General features: G+C 41.9%; 3 protein-coding genes and 2 non-coding genes across 6 annotated transcripts in view; 4 read left to right on the top strand and 1 right to left on the bottom strand.

The window, feature by feature from the left end:
* Window positions 1-8,625, bottom strand: part of recql (RecQ helicase-like) — a 40,818-nt gene extending 32,193 nt beyond the window's left edge. The window contains exons 1-2 of the mRNA XM_077501262.1: window positions 8,532-8,625; window positions 7,131-7,237 (exon numbers count right to left, since the gene is read on the bottom strand). The gene's annotated coding sequence lies outside the window, so the exon portion shown is untranslated. The remainder of the gene's footprint in view (window positions 1-7,130; window positions 7,238-8,531) is intronic.
* On the top strand, window positions 177-6,129 carry slc25a3a (solute carrier family 25 member 3a). 2 transcript variants are annotated; one of them, XM_077501271.1, is made up of 8 exons: window positions 177-340; window positions 750-916; window positions 3,100-3,224; window positions 3,576-3,755; window positions 3,995-4,176; window positions 4,523-4,695; window positions 5,197-5,307; window positions 5,665-6,129. In XM_077501271.1, exons 1-8 carry the CDS (start codon window positions 213-215, stop codon window positions 5,820-5,822), a joined length of 1,224 nt encoding a protein of 407 aa, XP_077357397.1. In that variant the 5' UTR covers window positions 177-212; the 3' UTR covers window positions 5,823-6,129. The 2 variants fall into 2 exon arrangements, with proteins under 2 accessions (XP_077357397.1, XP_077357398.1); XM_077501272.1 differs by lacking the exon at window positions 3,100-3,224 and adding an exon at window positions 1,719-1,843.
* LOC144004409 (small nucleolar RNA SNORA53) lies at window positions 4,262-4,465 on the top strand. Its single transcript, XR_013279351.1, has one exon. It is a non-coding gene; the product is annotated as a small nucleolar RNA SNORA53 (small nucleolar RNA).
* Window positions 5,355-5,561, top strand: LOC144004410 (small nucleolar RNA SNORA53). Its single transcript, XR_013279352.1, has one exon. It is a non-coding gene; the product is annotated as a small nucleolar RNA SNORA53 (small nucleolar RNA).
* Window positions 8,626-10,970: 2,345 nt separating the features above from the next.
* On the top strand, window positions 10,971-16,482 carry ldhba (lactate dehydrogenase Ba). The gene is made up of 8 exons (XM_077500194.1): window positions 10,971-11,135; window positions 12,334-12,469; window positions 12,593-12,710; window positions 12,801-12,974; window positions 13,310-13,483; window positions 13,669-13,786; window positions 14,613-14,736; window positions 15,817-16,482. The coding sequence occupies exons 2-8, from the start codon at window positions 12,341-12,343 to the stop codon at window positions 15,982-15,984; spliced, it is 1,005 nt and encodes a 334-aa protein (XP_077356320.1). The 5' UTR covers window positions 10,971-11,135; window positions 12,334-12,340; the 3' UTR covers window positions 15,985-16,482.
* Window positions 16,483-16,694: the final 212 nt, after the last annotated feature.

The following is a 16,694-nucleotide window of genomic DNA, read 5'->3' as shown; positions in this document are numbered from 1 at the left end:
TTATTTTATCATGAAAATTGCAATGTGTAATAGATCTTTTAATGATCCTGAGAGGGGAAATATACATATTACAGCAGCACAGATAAGAGGTTTTTTTTGTTTGTTTTTTTGTAAAACAAGAGCTTTGGAGGAGCTTGAAGTGATGTAATTCTTTCTTGTACCAGTGGGTGCACTCAAGAGCATGTATTCAGCTGGCAGAGACAAAGAAGCCGATGATCCCTCCCACAGGTCGTGCCTGTGACGTCACGAAAGGACAAAGCTCTACCGGGAGGTCGTTTTCGCTCTCTCGGTGCCGCCGGTTTGCAACTAAGCGGAGGCGCCATCTTAAGACGCACGTCAAGTAAGTTAAATTGTTCTATTTTAAAAAAGCATGTATATTAAATATCCGGCAAGCTTATATTGTTTAATTGGCATGTTATGACATGCCAACGCGATAAAACCATTTGTCATTGTTTCTGTTTCCGTCTGTGACACAGGGCAACCATTCCACCTTGTAGCGGTCAAGTTAGCATAAAAGCTAGGACAGCATGGATGTTATGCGACAGACAGGACGGCTAGATTTCATTTATTGACGTAAACGTCGCCTGGCTCAAGAGTTAAAATTGTTCTGGACCTCACTGATGGACTTAATTAAACAAACAACGTTACGATCCATTCATCCTTTAGAGTTTATTGGTGCATGCTGATCGTTGGGGGTGGGACGGTTTTTTCTTTTTCACTAGCTAAAGCTAACTTGTTGCTCATTGCAGCACTGCTCCGCAGACAGGCACACCGACCAGCATGTATCCCTCGACTTTGACGCAACTGGCCCGGGGCAATCCATTTAGTGCCCCCCTATTCACGCTCCAGAAAGTGGACGAACCGCAGCAGAGCGGACAGAGGACACGTCGACTGGCAGCCGCCGCCACGGCCGACGGTAACGAATTCGACCAAGCCGCTTCTTGTCCCGCAGGCCACCTTCGAGAGTCGCGTTAGTAGCGCTCGCTTAGGCAACCGGTTTTTATCGCATTGTTCCTTAATCGTGGGTCGATATATGGTATGCTTGCTAGGATGTGAATTGCAATGCATCTCAACAATTGTAGTAAGTGCGACGTCAGAAAGTACTCGGGCCTTTGCTAAAGCTAAGCCGCTAATGGAGGACAAGGAAGGGCATACTTGACTACCTTTTATGCAGCGTCAAACTGAATTGGGCGTGGGACCGGTATTTATAATACCGGTGTCAACATATCTTAATTAATCTTTAATTGCATACAACCATTATCTTACGAATTATGACCACAGAACAAATTGTTCTGGCCTTTCCTGGTTGTAAAAGCAGCATCCCCTTTTTTTTTTTTTTTTTTTTTTTGTAGTTGGGGGAATTAGAGTAACTATTATAATCTTTTAGTTAAGAATTTTAATGTCCTTATCCCTACAAATTGAGTTATATTTGCTCAAACACATCTGATAAGTCTGGTACAGTTATCACTGATTGTATGAGGCAGTTTGATTAAATGAGCTGACATCACTTTGTTTAATGACAACACAGTTAGTTACCCTTTGCGTTGGCAGTTGTACTTTAAATGCCAAGCTAGTAAGTTTGTAACTGATTGTACATTACTGATTTAGGGAGGTTTCAGACAAACAGTTTTTTTAAGTTATTCGTTTATTATTATTTATTATGTATTTATGTTTTTGTTTTTGTTTTTTTTTTCTTTAAATGTAACCTGTTTCCTCAGAGGGAGACAGTTGTGCGTTTGGCTCTCAGAAGTATTTCGTCCTGTGTGGCTTTGGGGGGATTCTGAGCTGTGGCACCACACACACAGCAGTCGTTCCCCTCGATCTGGTCAAATGCAGAATGCAGGTCTGTCTTTTCAGCTCAGTGTTAGTTTTTGTGCTCCATCCGCAACCAACCCTTTTTTTTTTTTTTAAGTTTTGAATTTGCATGTAGAAATGCACACAATCCAGTTGTAAAGTCCTCGCCCCTGGCATGCATATGGGAGTGATCACTACATGGCTGCATGCCTCCAACCTCATTGATTCTCGACGCCCACTGCACGCACGTGATACCATTTGACCTGTTCTCCTCGTAGGCCGACTAACTAACTAGGTCAAGGAGACTAGACAGTGAGGGATTATTGCTCAACACTGTTTTGGCAGTCCCTGAACATTTTTTTTTACTGGCTCAATTTGAATATGAGATTTGGATTACGTTTATGCCGATTCCTGGAACGTAGTCTCTGACCTGTCAGGTAAGACTGATTTGAAAGTCAGTAGCTGCTGAATAAAATGATTAGGTCTTGCATCACTGTTTAAATGTGAAATTGATTATTGTTGGTGATCTTCTTGGTCCACAGTGATGGTTTGCACATTTTCACACTCTTATGGGCCTAATCTTGTTTTTCTCCAACCCCCCTACACCGAACATTTGCAGTTTTTGGCATTAATTGGGTCTGAAACTATTCATGTTTTGAGCTTTCATTGTGCATTTGTAGCTTTCCAAAACATCACTGTGATCCATTAAAGACAATACTGAAATTACTTATCAATTACATTTTTGGTCTTCCAACAAATGATGGCATGTTTAAGAAAGCTATATAATGGAAGAGTCATAAAATATATATATATATATATATATATATATATATATATATATATATATATATCATATTTGCCTTTTCCACTGCCTGGTGTACCTAGTTAGCGAAGTACAGACTGTGGTACCTTGACTTACAAGTGTCCAACTTGCAATATTTTGACTTTTGATTCCCCCTCAACCCTTCCAGCTGGTTATTGAACGTGACAGTCAATGGGGAAAAACAAAAACACTTGAAAGGAGCATGTAGCTGACACCAGCACTGAACTGGTCACGTGGTAAAAAGACAACCTGATTGAGTAAAGCTGGTATCAGCACTCACTATGCAAATCTGAGCCCATACCGTGCAGTGGAAAATAGCCAATCAAGTTGGCAGAATGTCCTCAAAGATAATGTGATCTCTTTAGAAATTGAGACTCTTCCATTATGTGGCTCTGAATTGGTGTCAATTGATTTTTTTTGTTCTCATTTGTGTTGCATGTCACCCTTGCATGTTGCATGTATGTTGTCCCCTTCTACCACAGAGGAATTTAGCTGCGAGTTTGGCTCCTCAAAGTACTATGCCCTGTGCGGCTTTGGGGGTATCCTGAGCTGCGGTCTTACACACACAGCGGTAGTACCCCTCGACCTTGTCAAGTGTCGTCTGCAGGTTTGTATGGAAATCTACAATTGCTATTGGCATCAAACCATTAAGCAGAAGATCCTCCATGACAGTTCCAAACTGCAATGCATCAGATTCAAGTGCACTCGTGTCCCTGCTGCCAAATTTTAAATTTGTCCTTTTACCAATTGACTCCTAACCCAGAAGCTGGAGAACAATTTGAAACATAGGAAGTCATGTTACATCAGCATGTTAGTTACTACTGATAAATTTAACATTCCCTTCTAAATTACCAGGCCCATTCAAAACAGTTTTAAGTAATTTGTCAAATTGTATAAGGGGGAAAGTTGGTCAGAACATGCAGTGGCAAGGTCCTTACTGTGCCATTTGTTTTTGTAGGTGAGCCCCGACAAGTACAAGAGCATTGGCAATGGCTTTTCCGTGACAGTGAGGGAGGACGGCGTCCGAGGCTTGGCCAAGGGCTGGGCGCCTACCTTCATCGGCTACTCCATGCAGGGACTCTGCAAGTTTGGCTTCTATGAAGTGTTTAAGGTCTTTTACAGTGACCTGCTTGGAGAGGTTAGTGTAACGTCCTCAAGTCACATTTTCATGCTTAGAATTTGATCTCTGGTGCACATCTTTAGATTGCTCTGTTTGAAATATTTTGAATGGCTATAGTGCTATTTTTTACTTTTTCCCTGCGGTCCTACTCCTGACTTTGTGACAAAACATTTTTTTTAAATAAATTGCCAGCTTATACTTCCTTTTTTTCCTCCACTCTAATTGCGCAATTCTTCACGTTGTGTTTTGTGCAACAGGAGAACACCTACATGTGGAGAACATCACTGTACCTGGCTGCCTCAGCCAGCGCAGAGTTCTTTGCCGACATCGCTCTGGCTCCTATGGAGGCTGTCAAAGTGCGTATCCAGACCCAGCCAGGCTACGCCAACACCCTTAGAGAGTGCGTCCCCAAGATGTACGCTGAGGAGGGTCTCTGGGCGTAAGTGTAATATCTTTTTCACTACCATTTGGTTAACATTGTTGACTAGCTAACTGCTCTGCTTGGTAGAATTGTTTAGAGTGACAACACGTTCCTTAGATCCACCTCTGGAGGGTGCTCTGCTCTGAGCAGAGGCTCTCAGCAGCTTTGTGGCTGTACAGTTGGAGGTGCTTGAGTCATTGGCGTGTGAGAGCAATCTGCCTGTTTCCCAGCTTACCTGCACCACTGGCAAGCCTGTTCTCGTCAAACAGGAGCTCACCCAGTGTTGCTAGCCAGGGGAACGGACATTTGTAATTGCTTGACATTGCGTTAGTCTCATGTCTTGCTCTATTCTCTTACCTTGTAGTTTCTACAAGGGTGTGGTACCTCTGTGGATGAGACAGATCCCTTACACCATGATGAAATTTGCCTGCTTTGAGCGCACAGTGGAAATGCTCTACAAGTACGTCGTTCCCAAGCCCCGCAGCGAATGCAGCAAACCTGAGCAACTGGTGGTCACCTTTGTGGCTGGTTACATCGGTAAGTAGGCCAAAAATGAGGATTCGCAAACACAAATGAGCTACAGCGGAATCCTGCCATGGGTTAGGGAGGGACTGACACCAAATTATTTTTTTCCGCTATGATTAGTATCTTGCTCTGCCATTTGGGTTCACTGCCTTGGAAGGCATGCAACATTTGGCCTTGAAATCAAGATTTCCAATGACAATGTGTATTAATCTCATTATTGTTGATTAAGGAACGAAACAAAGTTACTGCGGAGCACAACCTTCAAATCTAACATGGATGCTGTCAGATTTGTGATTGGATGTGTGAGGATTATTGTGGCCGGACCTTCCACCTAGATGGGCGCACAAGTTTGTTTTATTGGCACCATTAGGGCCAACAGTAATTGTTCAATTTCTCAATTGACGATGGACAAAAAAAAATCTACAATAATTTAGACTTTTTGGAAATAGGAGAGGCACAACAGACCTGTTCAGCTGGAGTCATTCAAGTATTGTTTGGTTTTTGTGTGTCCAGCTGGTGTGTTTTGCGCCATTGTGTCCCACCCTGCTGATTCTGTGGTGTCCGTGCTGAACAAAGAGAAAGGAAGCACCGCTGTCCAGGTCCTCAAGAGGCTAGGACCCAAAGGTCAGTATCAAGGGTTGAACCATGTTTTTATTATTATTTTTTAAATCTACACGCTCCTTAGAGCCGCCTCTAGAGGGTGCTGTGCTGTTGAGTTCAGCCTCTCAGCAGCTTTTTCTGGCTGTACTGTTGGAGGTGCTTGAGTCATTGGCGTGTAAGAACAGTCTACCTGTTCCCCGGCTTCACTGCACCACTGGCAAGCCTGTCCTCTACGGACGGGGGATCAGCCAGTGTTGCTAGCCAGGTGGACGGACAATTATTCAGGACATTGGTTGAACAAAATCGGTGTCACTGCTTTCTTAATTCAACAGAATAAAAATGTGTCAGCATGATTTTTTATTTTTTTTCCCCCCCACACAGGTGTATGGAAGGGTTTGATTGCCCGTATCATCATGATCGGTACGCTGACGGCGCTGCAGTGGTTCATCTATGATTCAGTCAAGGTCTACTTCCGTCTGCCCCGCCCTCCTCCCCCCGAGATGCCCGAATCACTGAAGAAGAAGCTTGCCGTTGAGTAACAAACTCCTCCCACCACTCCCTCGCCCACTGCTGGGTGGCAATCAACAGATGACAACTCATTTTCCCAACTTGCATTCAGTGCGCAAAGCAGTTTTCTATATTTATGCTCTCAGTCCAGCCGTTTCAAAAAATGGGGCTGCAACTATCATGTATATTTCACGTACAAAATGAATAAAGACACTGGTGTTGTCAATCCTTGCTCACCAAGAGATGGACAAAGAATATTCCCTTGCTGTGCAACACTTGTCTGATATTATTTCATTCCTGTGATTTGAAAATTGAAATTAAAAATGCTTAATTGGGAAATCTTTTTTTTATTATTTGTATAGCAAAGAAGTGCAAACTATTACACAAAATTAGGCCCACTAATCAGGTCATCTGATAATGTTGCCCAGGACTGCTGTTGGAATTTGTAGCTTGTGATTGCATTTATTATTTTGATTTTTTTTGTAGTTTTAGCCCAGAACGCACAGCACTTGGCTATTGCGCAAAAAAAAAAAAAAAAAACTTAATTGGACAGCATGCGTTAAAATTTAGCAGCAGTTTAAAGGTTAGTGAATTTGAAATTAAAATGCTTTACAAAGTGAACTGTGCAACTCTGCTTTGGACTTGATTAAATGAGGACAATGCAATTTCCACAAATGGTTTAGGAAATTAAAGGGTACATTATGATGGAACTTGTGCTTTTTATTTTTTATTTTGTTTGAAATTTTAAAAAAGTATTTGTCCACTTTGACTGCATAATTACATCAATTATCACGGTTGACAGTTTGGGCAATTTAACCATATGTTGAGATCCTGGCCAGGAAAGATCTATTTCATTTGTTTGCAATAAAAAAAAAAAAGAAGTATTTGTCCACTTTGACTGCATAATTACATCAATTCTCACGGTTGACAGTTTAGGCAATTTAACAATCAGATGATTCGATGCTGAGATCCTGGCCAGGAAAGATCTATTTCATTGTTTTGTACATTTGAATGCAAATTCATGACCATATTTCTGAAAGAAAAGCCAAACTTTTTTTTTTTTTTTAGGAATTTAGACTAATCAAATCTGAAAGGTTATTCAAATGCTGAGCCACAACAAAAGTAAAAAAAAAGGCTTGGAATATTAAATATAACGCTAATACCTGTGGAAAGACAACTAATTTTCATCCAGCAAAGCCTCCACATGAACATACTTGTGTTTTTTCCTGGAGTAAACCAGCTCTCTAAAAATTGATTTTGGACTTAGCTGAACAATGTGTACAACACCTGATTAAAAATCCAGTTAATATAACATACAGCTGACTCCATGCTAGGTTCACCTGTTTTCTTGATTTGGCCTCATGACGTTTGCAAGATGAGCCCATGGCCACTGTGGCGTCAATTTCAGTCGACAGCAGGTGGCAGTACAGGACAAAATGGCAGCCCCCTGTGATGGAGAAAAACTTGCAGGTTTGTCTAATTCATACTCCTAAAACACAATATTAAATTGTGTATATGCATAGAACACAGTATTTACATTGAATAACAGTTTGTTTAAAGATATTTTTCAAATAAAAATGTGACATGTATCTACTTAATATACAAATTTGAATCATTTACAGTATTTTCCTCCACATGACTTGTTCTTCACTGACCAATGGGGGGGTGGGGGGGGGGGGGGGGGGGGCATACGAAATGACACATTGCATCTCGTGCCACTTTGACATAAAGACGCATGCGTACATAGTTGGAAATTTCAATCTTGTATTATTTCCTAAAAATATCAAACACCCCTTGGCCCCATTTCCGACGAATGTGTGACGTGGACAGATGCCTGCGCTGCGCAACAGCGGCATCTGCATCATCTAATGGGAGCATGCCTGGCCTGGGTCATAGCAACACATACACGACCATCATTAGAATCCATTTGCTCGCACATTTGGATGCTGCCGCTGCGGGAAAGAGGATGCGCCCAACCGGGCCTGCCAGCGAGGGGGTCACGGGAAATGGGGCCCATTTGGGTGGCGTGGCGTCACCGATATGCTGGTGAAGAAAATATAAAAGCTTCCAAATGATTTCCACATATTGCGCACTGTTTTTTGATGTCAAATTGTGATTACACAAAAATACAAGCCTACACTGATTCATCGGAGAGACATCAAGGATAGTTTAGTGGCAGTCTGGATTTACACTTCAATTCTGATTCGATTTTTTTTTTACATGCATATAAATGCGCTTTATTTTTTAAATTGTAAACTGCTGAGGTTTGTTGTTGTTGTTAATATTGTTCTTAAGTCAAATAAATTGTAACGACCTTGCCCTTGCCATAATCGTCCATATTTTCTAAAGCTAATTTGCATGAAATTTGTAGACAATCCTGCGTACAGAGCCACAAAATGTCACAAGAATTCTATAATTTGAGTACACTGAATACAGTTTGGCAGATAGTGAACATTCCGCCAAAAAGTGTCAACCGTTGCTTATTTCAAGCTGTTACTTTTTCAGTTGAAGTTAACTGTAAAACTAAACACAATACAAACGAAGAGCGTTACACATAGCGCACACTCCGTTTATTATTTCACCAACATAGCTAGCTCTAAGCTAATACTCATTGGAAAACCCCATTGACTCGCTACAAAAATTAGCGTACTACTCGCGGCACTCAAATCCTTCAAAACAGCGGTTATTGATACCCAAACGCTACAGGAAGGTACACAGACAAATATCTCAACGGCACTCACACAAATTTGCTCTTCCCACGCTGCACAAAAACAAATTTTATTGACAAAACTCGAGCGCTACTTTCTTCCTCTACTACTACCGTAGGTGATTCTCTATGCAAGGCCCCACACTGCCCCTACGTGGTGAAGTCGTGTACACCATGATCAGCGCTGCCACACAAGGGCAATACAACATTAATAATTACGGATACAATGTTATGGTATAGATTTATGTGTACTAAATATAATGAGACTGAAAAAATCCGATTACCGTAGCTGATTATCTTGACCAATGTTTGAAGGCCCATAATCGGCCGTTTTAATCCGATTAATTGATCGGGCCCTAATTTTATGCATCTTAATGAGTCCTGTCCATGACACAAAACTGTACATACTTAGCCGTTTTAATCCGATTAATTGATCGGGCCCTAATTTTATGCATCTTAATGAGTCCTGTCCATGACACAAAACTGTACATACTTAAAAGCTTGGGTGATAGTGGGAGGCTGTTGACATCTGTCTCTGACAATGGAAAGAGTTAGCAAGAACAAAGTAGCTGAAACAGCAGAGTGGCACATGCATTCATGCGTCCATTCATTGACTTGAAAGCCTGATGCCACGAGGCTTTTGAGTGTACTGTATTGCTCCTGGTCACATGAACATGGGGCCCTTCCGTGTCTGTGTATGCAGTTGAAGGCTGAGGCGACATAGGGAGGGAGGGATTAGAAAAATGTCCTGGAATAAAAAAAACAACAACACAAAACAAAAAACAGGCAAGTCACCACAAAGAAAAGCTTTTATGTGCAATGTAGACTCGTCATAGCATCCTATAATATACAGTGGTATTCTATATAAAAAGTTGTGTTTTGTTTATTTGATCATATTACACAAATCAGGAATCAGTACAAAACCGTAACAAAAACCAGTTTGAACCAGACAGTTTATATGGATAGTATCAAAGGAGCCCGTAACAACTTCTAAAAAAAATTAAAGGTGAAGGTCAAGGTACATAATTTTCTTGAAATATAAATACATATCATTGGAAACAGTGATTTTCTTGTAGTTTTTCTATAATTGATTGTGTGTCCCTCAATATCATATTCCACCTTGTCTAGTTGGTGGCAGTTTTGGAGGGAGCTTATACAGTAAATGCAGTGAGAGGTGTGCAAACTTTCTGTTTGCCTTTTTTTTTTTTGTGTGTTTAAGTTTTTGTATGTTAACCTCCCTGCCTTCCTCTTAAAGTTCCACCCTGGTAGGCTAAATTATGATGAAACAACAGTACAGTACATGCAAATGTTCTGTAATCATGTATTCATTCCTGTCTGCATGCCTTCCTTGACCAAGTGAGCAAGCTACTTTCAAGAATAAAATGACCGAAATGAAAATAAAATGACCTTTCATTTACTAGAGGGATGCCAACAATTTTGTCCAATATGGGAAAGAGGACAGTTAGAAGCTGGAGGTCGAAATAATGGCGTGAGGCCTTCCGTGACAGGTCTTTGTGTTATGTTATGTAATAGCACGACAGCCCCGCCTCCTTGCAAGTCTAATCCTCCTAACCAGCCCTGCTCTCACTCTTTTCATGGCTCAAATGCAAACAGCCACACGAAAGCTCCTGATGCAACCGATTGGTGCCTTTCAGAGATGAGCTCCCCCTAATCCCATTGGACGGGGGAGGAAAGCACGACCTTGGCGTCCAATTGGTTACCACCGCCGCCATCATGCTGTGACGTGTGCAGCATCAGTGGGGGGTGCAGTGCAGGGTACAACATGTTCACATACATGGATGAAACCATTGCTGCAATGCACATTGGCGGCCCTAGTGAACACCATCACGTGAAACCTCTATGATGAAAATTCCAACATGTATGACATATACTCTTTACAAATAAACCTCTGTAAGTCACAATTACAATATTGAGATGCTCTGAATGGCCAATGCAAACAGTGAAGTTCACACTTTGTGAGCCTCTGACTCCATGCAGGAATCCTAGCGTAAAACACACATTAACAGCGTTTTCGGCGGGAAAAAAATGACAAAAGTTGTCAGTAAATGAGGCAATGTGATGGCTACCTTCTGGCTTCAGCCACTAGGGTCTTATTGACAGTCCAGTCATATATGTCAGTGCAGATAACGCCTGTATTTACTGCTTTCCTTTCACCTCAAAAATGGCGGCTGAAAACGACGCATTATGACGTCATCAGGAATGGTACCAGCGATAGGTATGTTATAGTGCATTCTGGGACTTGTAGTACCAACAGCGCGTGCCTAAAAAGAATTAACTGCTCAGGTACCGTTATTCAAAAATATTTCAGAGGTGCTAAAATTCGGACATAGTTTGCTCAGTAATCCCTGCTTGTGACAATGCAACCTTGTTTAGGATATTGTGTCAACTATTTAGTTGAGGAAACAATCGAACCCTGTCTGCCGTGGACAAAACGAGGCTGAATTCCGTCACGTAGGAGTCCTCACGCTCACGATTCCCCATATGGGCTTACACCCCCCCCCACCCCTCCTCCTCGTCCTCCTCATCCGCTCACATCAGTTCTCTGCCAGCCTCCTCTCAGACTCGCCACCTGCCCGTGAGAAGGTCCGAATAACGGATTTCTAAACCTTACGTAAACGTAAGTCGCCTGATTATTATATAGCGGAATGTTGGTTGATGCGGTCTATCGTTCAAGGGTGCGATTTGTGCGCGACGCCGCACCAGCAATGGATGCTTTGAGTTGAAATGTGTTGCTAAGTTACACTCGTCACATTATTTGGGCACATATGGGGGGGATGTCCCTTTGTGGCGCTTGATCTTGATTATCACTGACCGATTATAGACGCCACAGACGTGTGAGCGGTGTGGTCGAATTTCTATGTGTTTATTTATTTATTTATTTATTTTGATGCTTGCGCTTGTGAAGATTCCGACGATTTGAACTAAATGCATCGCACATTAACTCCCTGTAGTAGCCTAATGACAAATGGGAGAATATACATTAAGTGTTCCAATTCTATACTGGCTGCTCTCTTACATAAGCTCAGCTGTACTTAATCAAAAACGTAATAGTAAAATAATAATTATAATAAAAAAAATAATCCATACTTACTGACTTGACAGGGCCTACATATAGTAAGCTATATGGTTGCTGAAATATCATGTTTGATTTGGGGAGGCTAAAATGAGGCATCGTGCTGCTGTCCCTGTACCCCTGTGTCCCTGCTAGGTCTTAAATTCAAAGTATACGATGAAGCACATTACAGCATCGTGGATGCGTTACTAACACACAGATGGGACAGTCCTCTTATCGGTGCTCCGTGTCCCCGTTTTGTGACCAACACAAGCGTTTGACCTTGACATCGTCGTTGGTTGGACTGTAATTTACTGACACATGCGGGACATTTGCATGGTTCAGTTGATGGATGATTTCAAAACCCATTCGGACATTTCCCTTAACATGGTGCCTGGTGGTGGCCTCCGCCTTTTGTCTTAAGTCAGCTGCACTGAGTTTAAGCTGCCCATGTTCACACCATGTACGTATTGTTCGGACGTCGATTAAATAGTTCACTGCTTAGGCCATTAAAAGCACCATTACTGATGCTGTTGCTAACCAACAACAGCAGCACTGGCACTCGGGCGGACTGTAGAAGTGATTCATCATCATCGGTGCGACTGACTGTGTTGATTGCATTCCCTCAGGCTCATTTGTGTGCCTAATGTTAAAATGACTTCTTTTTTTTTTTACCAGGACGTAATGTCGTCAGTCCCTTTTTGGAGAAATTTCTAGTAGAGAAAACAGAACAAGTTGACTAATTTCTGTGCCTTTCCTGCAGCCCCATCATGTCGTCGGTTCTCCAGAAACTCATCAGCCCTGTGCCCGGTAGCTCTACAGAGCCCCCCAGGAACAAAGTGACGGTCGTTGGGGTGGGCCAAGTAGGCATGGCTTGCGCCATCAGCATCCTCCTGCGGGTAAGAAAACTCCGCATCAAAGTATTTTTGACAGTATGCCGCATGTCGTGCTAGTCACAGTCTCAAAATGGTGGAAGCACAAATGGGAGGTATGAGGTATGATTCTGGTGCTCACTTTGCAAGGATCTGTGTGATGAGCTGGCTCTGGTGGATGTGATGGAGGATCGCCTGAAGGGAGAGGCCATGGACCTGCAGCACGGCAGCCTCTTCCTCAAAACCTCCAAGATTGTTGCGGACAAAGGTCGGAACGCAGTGCTCTCACATTCTACGATTATCACAGTCTTACTCATCACACGTCATTATTACAAAGGCCTCTCTCATTCTCCTCCAGACTATGCAGTGACTGCCAACTCTCGCTTGGTCGTGGTGACTGCTGGAGTCCGCCAGCAGGAGGGCGAGAGCCGCCTCAACTTGGTACAGAGGAACGTAAACGTATTCAAGTCGATCATCCCTCAGATCATGAAGCACAGTCCACATTGCACACTCATCGTTGTGTCCAACCCTGGTAAGTACAACACAACATTTCCAGTTGACACATTCAGCATAAGAGATTTCCATCCTTCATATTCGGAATTCAAAATGTTCAGCTCTTTCAATTCACCTTGAGAACTCATTTTCAACACTGAAATTTCCAACATACCAAAAATTTCACATTTTGTCATCAACATATTGGTGAAAAAAGTAAATGGCATATCTTTAATGGTGGACATAAAGGCAGTTGAAACTTGGGAGGCATTTTGGTTCATTCCAATTTGTGTCATCTCAGCGGCATTCTACTTAAATCTGGTTACATACTCGAAGTCTGTGCTGTGGTTATTTGATTCTCACACCCATTCACAGTGGACATACTCACCTATGTGACCTGGAAGCTTAGCGGCCTGCCCAAACACCGCGTCATCGGCAGTGGCACCAACCTGGACTCGGCCCGCTTTCGCTTCATGATGGCCGAACGCCTCGGTATCCATGCTAGTTCCTTCAATGGCTGGGTGCTGGGCGAGCACGGAGATACCAGTGGTGAGTGTGAACAAGCTCAACCCTGGATGCATAACTTGACCCATAGCCCTTGGCCACGACATCCATGATTTCCAAAAGCAATCTGAATTGTGGACTCATCAGACCGCAACACACTTTTCCTATTTGCGTTAGTCCATCTCAGATGAGCTCAGGTCCAGAGAAGTACTGTGATATTTCTTTTGCAGTGCCCGTGTGGAGTGGTGCAAATGTCGCTGGGGTGAACTTGCAGAAGCTGAATCCCGACATTGGCAGTGATGGTGACAAAGAACAGTGGAAGGCCACACATAAAGCTGTCGTGGACAGGTACACCGTGTGAAAATTAATGTCCATCCATTCAGGGTCAACCTGAAATTAAAATAGCCCAAGTATGTTAAGTGTCATAAAGGGATGCTAATAGGGTACCAGGAAATGGCATATAACAAAATGCATACAAAAGTAGTTACTTAATATCTGTATTTTTATGTTTAAGCTCTGTTACTCTCGCTTGCCACCTGTTAGTGTTATGGCAACAACAGGCAAAATCCTTCTTCCAGTTGAAGTGGCTGATTATTATGAACCCTGCACTTGACTTGTTCATTGTGCCAAAGGATTAGCTCTGCACTTATACGGCCCCTCTCCATACTGGCAAAAATGTTCTCCCAGCTTTCTACCACTAAGTTTGAGACTGAAAACTGTATAGAGTAAATATCGTAACTTTGACCATGGCAACAAGACACTCGTTGCCTCACTGTGGTTAGAGCGCATGAAGCTGCCAGTGAATCATCTGGTATTTCAGGACGGTCAATGCATAAATTGATTGTATTTGATGCTGCTGCCTCTGTGGGGAAAACTTGAGCGGCTCTGATATTTGAGGCCAAGCGGTGACGACAGGCTTTTACTACAAATTGTCCCGTGGGATTGTTAGGTTGGCCAGTTGCAACGTCGGTAGGTGTAATGATGCTGGCTAACCAGAGCTGCGCATCACTCACTCAATGCAATCATGAAAACACGGAGCAGTAATAGTTTTCTGATAATTCGCTTATTTTTCATGAATAGTCACATGATAGTGCTTTGTTTGTTTAATTAATTTTAATTAATTTTTTTCCAATGTCAACATTACATGAACAAAGTGCTGCATTGTGTGCCACAGTGCATATGAGGTGATCAAGCTGAAGGGTTACACCAACTGGGCCATCGGCTTGAGCGTGGCTGACCTGACAGAGAGTATCGTCAAGAACATGAGCCGCGTCCACCCAGTTTCCACCATGGTCAAGGTCAGACACACGAATGCATACACGCACACACACACTCATAAAGTGTCCTTTGCAATTTTTGGGATCTCTTTTCGTAGACAGCTCAAAAGAGCCAATTACTAACATCGGGTCTAACTCACCTCTGCGCAGATAGATATATGTCACGCACTATGCAGTATTTATGACAAACATGAAACTAGAGCCCTAAATGTTTTGTTGGCTAGTGGTGGGACTTGATGAAAACATTATCAATTTATTCATTCTTAAAAAATCTCGACCTTTTTCTACTTTATTTGTCTTGACATGGGAATGAAATACACACAACGTTCAATTTCTTATGTCAATTACCCACTTCTGATCAATTGAAAATGTGTGTTAAAGAGGAAGTCAACTTTAAACATTTCTTGGCAATAGTGTTATATGTGACCTCACTAGTCTAATCATGACATTCTGATTAATATTACATTTTTACAATATGAGTTATGCAGCAAAATAATTTTTTTCCCCATCTTAGGGGGCGGCCATTTTGCTACTTGACTGGAAATGGCATCACAGTTGCTCAGGGCTCTGGCAATGACCAATCACAGCTCACCTGTTCTCTGAAGCTAAGCTGTGATTGGTTGTTCTGAGAACCGAGTAACAGTGATTTCATTTTCACTCGACAGCAAGTGGCAAAATGGCCGCCTTATGATATTGATAAAAACGGCTGGATTCTGGTGCTGAACTCGTATTCCACTAACGCAATATTAAGCAGAATACTGTATTTAGACTAGCGGGGCTGCATAAAACATATTTTCAAGACTTTTGGGGGGGTTGACTTCCACTTTAAGTACTGGAGTGCTAAATGACATATTTCCGATTTTTGAGAAACCTTGTAATTAATGCTACAAGACACCACTATTATTTCATTTCAAATGTGCTGGTGTTTAAAAAACTAACAAATCAATGTTCTAATCATTAACAAAAACAAAGAATATAACTAAAACTAATACTAAAAATGATAACTAAATCCAGTCAACATGAAATAAAAACAAACTGTAATGAAAAATTCAAAACTATTATAACCTGGTCCAAACAATAACTCACCATTTGTCTACTTAGGGCATGTATGGCATCGGAGAAGAGGTCTTCCTGTCTCTGCCCTGTGTTCTGAATAGCAGCGGCGTAGGCAGCGTGGTCAACATGACCCTGACGGACGGCGAAGTGGCTCAGCTGAAAAAGAGCGCTGACACTCTCTGGGGCATCCAGAGGGACCTCAAGGATGTTTGAGCGCCAAATAGACCAGCGTGATCCAGAGAAGCCAGTCATCATGCACAGTTACCTTCCTCTCCAATCTCCATCACACCTTACCATTCTTTGAAAGCACAACGTCAGTCTTTTTGGGTGGTGTCATGTAAGATGAAGTATTGGCTGGCTGGTGCTTTCCTTAAAAAAATAGCTACTTGCAAATTGAAGCGTTTTATTAGGAGTTGTAGATTGACGTAGCACGTGTCCGTGTACTTTAAGCACAACCTAACTGGGTCACTTTCCCACTATCAAAGAAACACTACCTGATGTGTCGATCAGAACCTGAAACTCCACATGTGCAGTTTTCCTCGTCTTTGTACTGTATCCTATTCAGCAGAAGAGAACATTTAAGTTGGTACAAAAAAAACAACAACGAAAGAGTGTCATTGAACCCGAAGCACATTGTCTTTTAAACAATCAATTGTTAGTATCTTATTCTTTGATCTAATCACTGAATAAATTCCTTTCACCAATGGACAATGAGTGTTTTGTGTATTTTTCCATTATTTTTGTGACAATTTTATCAACTGTAACATTTGCATTTAATGAACACAATACACAATTTTAAAAGCAAAGTTCTACCTTTTATTATATATAGTGTGTGTGTGTGTATATATATATATATATATATATATATATATATATATATATATATATATATATATATATATATGATGTTTTAGTCAGTTCAG

This window comes from Festucalex cinctus, chromosome 16 (assembly GCF_051991245.1).
Source record: "Festucalex cinctus isolate MCC-2025b chromosome 16, RoL_Fcin_1.0, whole genome shotgun sequence".
NCBI lineage: Eukaryota > Metazoa > Chordata > Actinopteri > Syngnathiformes > Syngnathidae > Festucalex > Festucalex cinctus.
The sequence above is the reverse complement of the archived record's forward strand: the minus strand, read 5'-3'. Positions and strand labels throughout refer to the sequence as shown.